The sequence below is a fragment of the Rhagoletis pomonella genome, unplaced genomic scaffold (genome assembly GCF_013731165.1).
Source record: "Rhagoletis pomonella isolate Grant_MI unplaced genomic scaffold, Rhpom_1.0 Rhpom_scaffold_00001, whole genome shotgun sequence".
Lineage (NCBI taxonomy): Eukaryota > Metazoa > Arthropoda > Insecta > Diptera > Tephritidae > Rhagoletis > Rhagoletis pomonella.
Genome location: NW_023458555.1, coordinates 1,740,181 through 1,746,928, shown reverse-complemented (window position 1 = coordinate 1,746,928; position 6,748 = coordinate 1,740,181). Strand labels below are relative to the sequence as shown.

The 6,748-nt window shown below is 35.7% G+C and overlaps 2 protein-coding genes across 4 annotated transcripts in view; one reads left to right on the top strand and one right to left on the bottom strand.

The window, feature by feature from the left end:
• Positions 1-6,748, top strand: part of LOC118735899 (dynein heavy chain 5, axonemal-like) — a gene marked incomplete at its 5' end in the record, with an annotated part of 59,038 nt that overhangs the window by 19,997 nt on the left and 32,293 nt on the right.
• On the bottom strand, positions 16-4,922 carry LOC118735864. Of its 3 annotated transcripts, none has more exons than XM_036465850.1 (5): positions 1,929-1,989; positions 1,723-1,797; positions 1,290-1,654; positions 355-561; positions 16-239 (listed from the first exon to the last, which is right to left on the bottom strand). In XM_036465850.1, exons 1-5 carry the CDS (start codon positions 1,972-1,974, stop codon positions 102-104), a joined length of 831 nt encoding a protein of 276 aa, XP_036321743.1. In that variant the 5' UTR covers positions 1,975-1,989; the 3' UTR covers positions 16-101. The 3 variants fall into 3 exon arrangements, with proteins under 3 accessions (XP_036321743.1, XP_036321752.1, XP_036321761.1); XM_036465859.1 differs by lacking the exon at positions 1,929-1,989 and adding an exon at positions 4,721-4,922 and having other exon boundaries at positions 18-239; positions 343-561; XM_036465868.1 differs by lacking the exon at positions 1,929-1,989 and adding an exon at positions 4,717-4,920 and having other exon boundaries at positions 18-239; positions 343-561.

Genomic DNA, 6,748 nt, shown 5'->3' with positions numbered 1-6,748 from the left:
AAATAATTTTAAGTTATTAAATTTATTTGAATCATATATCTACATATAAGTTTATTGATAACCCCTCGATAATTTTTTAAAAACTACATCCTTCCGCTGATTCATCGTCGTTTATTTGTCCAATGCCTTCTGTACTCCAAGAGTCCGTCTTTTCGCAGTGTGCGGGCGAGGTTGACATATTTGTTGTAAAGCATACCTCGTGCCCGGATATGACCCAAACGTGGCATATAAAAAGTATCCTGCGGAAAAACGAATGCTTGTAAGAAACTTAATACAGTTTCACTCAACAGCTATGTACACACATACATATGTATGTGTTAGCATATGTATATGTGTACCTACCGACGTACTTACATCGCTCTCGTTTGGGAATAGCTGCAGCAGCTGCTTGTTCATGCCGTGGAAATCATGTACAGACATATCCATTCGCTTGTCCAGCGCCGCAGAAATAATTATCTTAACCACTTTCTTGCGGTGGTGCATGTCGAGACATTTGTTCTCTTCATAGTATTCAATGGCATTCATACCTTCATAACAGCTTTTAAGCACCGATTTGACATCCTGAAAAAGTGCATACAATTCGTATAAAGGTTCACGTAAACGATGAGAATAATTTTATTGAGGACAGCAATCCCTGACTCTCGTAGAGAAAATAGCTATTCTCATTAATAATTAGAGGGTGCGGAGTTTCATGCATCTTGAGTGAGGGTGAGGATCACGAGATCCTTTACAAATACATACACATGTATATAATACATACATACATTAGGGCAGGTCGAAAGAAACAATATATTTGATTAGAAAATTGTATAGGTCTTAAAAGGTGCTATTTTAAGTAAGTAAATCCCGTTTCTCTGTGACAGTATCTTCAGTCTGCGGAATGAGCTTGAAAAATTGAAGTAAGAGTCGGAATACCAATTTTTAAAATTTGGAATTGGGAAAATTAAAAGTAAGTAAAATCAATATTTTAATCAAGTACCTAATCTTTATTTCATACTTCGCATTATTAATTGATTAAAATATTTATTTAACTTGCTTTGAATTTGGCCAATTTTTTTTATGATTTTGTGATAGGAAATAACTTCGTTGTTAAAATTTTAAAAATTGGTATTCCCACTCTTATTTTAAAATTTTCAAGATTCAAGTTTTCTAGAATAGGGGATTAAAATAGCATCTTTTAAGACCTATACAATTTTCGTATCAAACGTTTTGTGTTTTTCGACCCGCCCTAATATACATATATACATACGTAGTTCTGTAAGTCTGTGAGATTATTTTCGTCTACCTACCAAGTGTCTTTTCGAAGTAGACGCCTTTTCAATTGGCGAGTCATCATATTTTGCATCGCTCATCATCGATGCAGTTTTGGAGTCACTATCTTCGTACACTTCGCTCTCTTTTGTAGGGTCGTCATACAGATTACTCGCGTGCTCATCTTCTAGAGTTATTTCTGGAAGTTCGTCTTTGATGGCAACTGTTGTATCCACTTGATCGCTGTTTAGTAAAATAACGTGATCGTCCTTCTTGATTTCTTTCTGTTGTCGCCAAGCCAAAAGATGTGATCGAAATATGGCACGGGGTCCAATTTTCGGTATTAGTTCACAGATGTCCTCATCCGTCAAATATTGGAATGCCACAGTGCAAACCTCTTGTTCTGCAGGTTTTATCATAAATAAAATCACAAATTCTGTATTACATTATCGTCATATTCTAAGTCATTACCTTTAAATTTAGTGCAGAGGTTTTGTAGGTTCCATGAGGACAGCAAGCTGAGCGCCTCGCCCAAATGGGGTTTCGCTATAAACGATAAAAAACAGTTGATTGAAGCTTTCATATGCAAATTAAGTGAACTTTTTCACATAAATGAAGACATTCTAAAATGGGTAAGTAAATATCAAAAACGCCAAAGGAGATCTTCAGTCGCTTACAAGTGCTATTAAGTTGGCTGAAGAGAAGAAAGTTGAAGCAAAGCATGTCTCCGATCGTCCGTTAATTCTTTGAATTAGATAACAGAGAGAAATAGGAGGGCATCTTGAACTTATTTTTAGGACATTTTGCTACAGGCTTAGTCGAATTTCCCCAATTGTGGTACGCGTCTTGGTGTCCTTACACAATTGAGGGATTTATAGTCTTAAAGCATAAACAGACGGCAGCGTTGATCCGGATCAACTCGGGAATTAACTTCAGTTGATCAGGATTAAGTCCGAGTTAATCCGGATCAAAGCTGCCGTCTGGGTAATAAATTAATAACGGTATCCTCCAAGTGTTCCTCATAAGAAGAGAATTCGTCATTCTTTCTTTTAAAAGTGGTCAAAGTCATTTCACATCTTTTGTGTTTAAATGATAATTTAACTGTAACTTCATCAACCAAAGGTAAAACGTTTATTAGTTTATGGCGATCGAAAATTTATTTTCAGACATCCAAATCTGACGTGGCAGATCATTGTCAGAGGAAAGTTTCTAATAAGGAATTGGTGTGCCATTAATCCTAAATATACGGATGTCGTTTTGCTCAGCGGGAGTTATGACTAACTCTTTCTCAGGGGATTTGCCGGAAGCTGCATGGCTAATGAATTGGCGAGCCAGGCTATCCTTGAGGTTATCTCTCCTGTTTCTTCCGTTGAGCTCTGAAAACCACCGCACAATGGCTCCAAATCCAAAAAAGCCGTCGAAAGTTTTAAATATTTTAGGCATTCATAATCGGCTTTGACGCAGTGACTGTATACTATGAGTAGGCGCGGGACTATAAGCTATTCCGTCCGATAAAGTTGCGCATGCTGAACGTTCTATTTAAAGAAACGGGTTGCGGCTAGCTGCGACAACTTCGAAAACGTTTGAGTTTTAAGATATTTTTACAAATTTCGCAAATCTAACATTTATAATTCTCGGCTCGGTTTTTATCGACACTGCCGAGGAACTCCCGAGGTGGTCATCAGCTGCCTAAATTTTAGGCGACTTAATTTTGAGAAGTTTAAAGAATCTGATCAGATCTCAGCTCAGCTAGTTTCCTATGGGAAAAATAAACGGGTGCGCCACCTCTTGGAATTATCGTAGAGAGGGCAGATTGAAATGTGTCATGTACATACGGATACTTGGGCGGCCGCTGTGGTGTATTGGTTAGCAGTGCGCGCTACCACTCCGCAGAGCCTGGGTTTTTTTTCTAATAGCGGTCGCCTTTGGGCAGGCAATGGAAAACCTCAGAGTGTATTCCTGCCGTGAAAAACAGCTTCTCATAAAAATAAAATCGCTCTTCGGAGTCGGCGTAAAATTGTATGTCCCTCCCCTTTTTGTGACACCACGCACGCCACAAATCGGAGGAGAAGGTCGGCCAAACACTAACATAGTATGTGTAAACGGCAATCTATTATTACTATTATTACATAATGATATGTATGTGAAAAATAGGTATGTGTCAGTTTGACCAATTTTTGGCTCTTTTTATTTGTTTATCAATTGTGTGTAAAATTATAGCTCGATTTATTTAAAGAAATAGTAAAAGTACTAAAATCGCTAGAAAAAGCATTACTTAATTTTTACTCTTACGGCTCATTATACAGGCATAGTCAAAATTACTTTCTGTGTAATTACATAATTTTTCCACGTTTGCTAAAATGCCACAAAGATTTAATCACGGATTTGTTTTAATAGCTTTCATTAAGTTTTCCTTCCCCCAAACTTCGACACCAGTCTTTCCAGAATTACAAATTGAGCGCCTCTTTACACCAAGAGATAGCCGTCGAAATTTACCACCGTGGAAAGATAATCATTACTTCCTATATGCTGCGTAAATACTTTTGACGCCAAAAAGTGTGTAAATACTTTAGACGACTTAGAACGAATATTCAAATGTTATCTTTGAATTCAAATACATATATGGTTAATATCTTAAATTTTTCGCTTGCAATTGTATGAAGACATTTTCTAAAACAATTTAAAGGCAACAAAAAAAAAATGTTGCACTTTGCGTAAATAATTTTGACTATAGGGTCGGTTATGCAAGACTTCTAGACTGCCTGTTAAAGATAACCAGTGCTTTGACTGCCTGTAAAATTTTTCGCTCACTTGCTCACCGGCAATCGTTAAAAAGTCGATAAAGGAGACCGGCCGTCAACTTTTAACATAAAGCCACATTTCAAAGTTTGTACAAAAATTAAAAATTTATTAAGTTACTTGAATAAATGCAATCAATAAACATACCTACATATATAAAATACATAGGTACATACATATGTACGTATGTATCAATGTGTTGTGCGGTGATGAGAACAATAACAACAATGTAGCAACAATGTATATACGAATTAACAATTGATAACTAATCTGTTTGCATTTCTTTTTAGTTTATAAAACATAGCACCGAATACTTACATACATGCACATATAGGTACACACATTTATACTAAATATGTGTGCACATACAAATATTTAAGTTGTAGATACATACATACATACATATATAGAATATATTTATGTATGCACGTGCCGGGTAAATGTGGGAACAGTTGTTGTATTGCAAAAAGTTGTTTTATTGTTTTCGAGTTGCTTGCTAACAACTGCGCATGAAGCGATTATTTTGTTGTAAAATTGATACAGATATGTATGTATGTATGTTCATATGTTCATATGAAGTACATATGCACAGAACTTATGATTGAAAATACATATGTATAGATATGCGCTTCAAGAGAATAATAACAATTTATTGAATCTACTTACTCACCTTCTTTATCCACATCTTGCATTGTTAACAAATATTTATTTCTATGATAAACCAAAAGTATGTTTTTTACTATGAAAAACACAGAACTGATATCGCTGCTCTTCTTATCTAACCGTTTTCCCCAACAAAAATTACACCTCCAACACACTTCGAGCTGTTGTCGAATGTTCACAGAACGACAACAAAATAACAAACTCAGCGATGAAGTACAAAAGCCACGAAGCTATAACACATACATGCATATGTAGTTGCTATATTAAGTGCAGTTATCTCTCTCTCTCACTCACCTGTGGCTAGTTGGCTTGGCTAGTAGTCAAAGTGAAGCGACTACAGTCTGATTGGGTTCGTCTTGTGCGCACACACATGCACATCAATAAAGATAGTGTGGCAGCGGTGATGCCAGTATGCACCTTTCTTACCTTTTCTTAATTCTGTATTTGAAATTGATTTCTATTAGCTGCATATTATACTATGTCCATATGTATTAATTTAAATATGTAGTATGCCCAGGGTGCCTGTATAGATAAACAAGAAGTTCTATAACAAAATAAAAGCTTTACAACGTATTCTTAGCAAACTCCCAAGTTTTTATGCTAATTCGAAATAGAAAGAAATGATGAGTTTTTCTGATAAGGTAGCATCTAACTTACTGTAGAATTTATACATATGTATATATGTGCATTAGGGTGGTCTAACAAAAATGCATGTGAGAATGTTTAGTCCGAATTTTAATGCGCTCACCTCCGAGGATTGTTTTATATCGAAAAAATATTCCCCTGTTTTTTATTTCGAAATCAAGAAATATGTAGAGGTCGCTCAACACGTTCAAAGTTTTTCTGGTATTTTAAAAGGGGAAAAAAGAAATTTTCGGAGAAATGGTATAGAACTCTTGAAAATCAATATGGGTATTCATGGAAACGCGTAAATGGCTCGTAACCGCGTAAACCTTGTAAATAAGCCGATTTTCCATACAAAAGTAAGTAAGTTTGCGAGGTTGACATCGTTACGAGGCCTTTACGCGATTAGAGGAATGTCCGTAATATTTTTCGAACGGAAAATCATGTTTCTCTTCAGGAGAGTTCCAATAATAATACCCAATTGCATATTTTTGTGAACACTTTTTAACGATTCTGGCATTTTTGTGGGTCTTGGGGCACCTACATACATATATACATATAAAAAATAGTTAATAATAAAAAAATGGTTATATAAACAATTGGGTATAATTATTGGAAGTCTGCGTTAAAAAATATTGATTTTTAAGAATTCTATACCGTTTCTGCAAATTTTCGCCCCCATATAAACTACAAGGAAAACTTTGAGCTCTTTGATTTGGAAAAAAAAGGGAAAAATGTTTCCTATATAAAGCAATCCTCGGAGTTAAGGGCGTTAAAATTCCAACTTTGCTTTTTTTGCGGACCACCCTAATGTACATACGTACACATGTGTTTAAGCTTGCATAAATGTGGATGAGTTAAAGTCAAATGTTTATTCACGTTCTTTAATTCATACTAGAGATGGTCGAGGCATATCGGGCTCCGTGGCACTTACGGCATAGATTTCGAAATAGCCAGAATGGGTGGTATTGGGAAAGCCTTTACAAATTTACCACCGGGACGGCAAAAAAGCCCTTTTCCGACAGTCCCGATGAAACCCTCAACTTCCGAAAATTCAGAAAAGCTGCCTTAAAGACGTTGTGTGAAATAAATTCTTTTTTAGATTTTATTGGGACGAAAACTAAAAACAAAGCAAAACAGAATAGCCGGACGGACGATGCAGCCGTCTGATATTTTTTTATTAAGAAATTGCGCCGAGTTTGGGAGAAATTGGTGGAGCGGTTACCCCGATATACACATGTACTCATAAGTGAGCTACGCTCATTTTCCAAAAATTTCCGTATTCTTATTTTTCGTCTAAAAGTGATTGTAAATATCAATTTCGAGTTAATAACTTTCAGTTGTTACTAAAATATCGCAATGTTCGATATTGATTTTTCTAACTTAAAATAATGACTGAGAAAGAAATGAA

Bases quoted from the DNA above. Each gene is read 5' to 3' on its own strand.
- LOC118735864 (XM_036465850.1), bottom strand. From the start codon at position 1,974: ATGCTTTGCTTCAACTTTCTTCTCTTCAGCCAACTTAATAGCACTT. The intron at 1,798-1,928 runs GTAAGCGACTGA...TATCGTTTATAG, and splicing joins CAGCCAACTTAATAGCACTT to CGAAACCCCATTTGGGCGAG. The intron at 562-1,289 runs GTAGGTAGACGA...GCACTTTTTCAG, and splicing joins CTACTTCGAAAAGACACTTG to GATGTCAAATCGGTGCTTAA.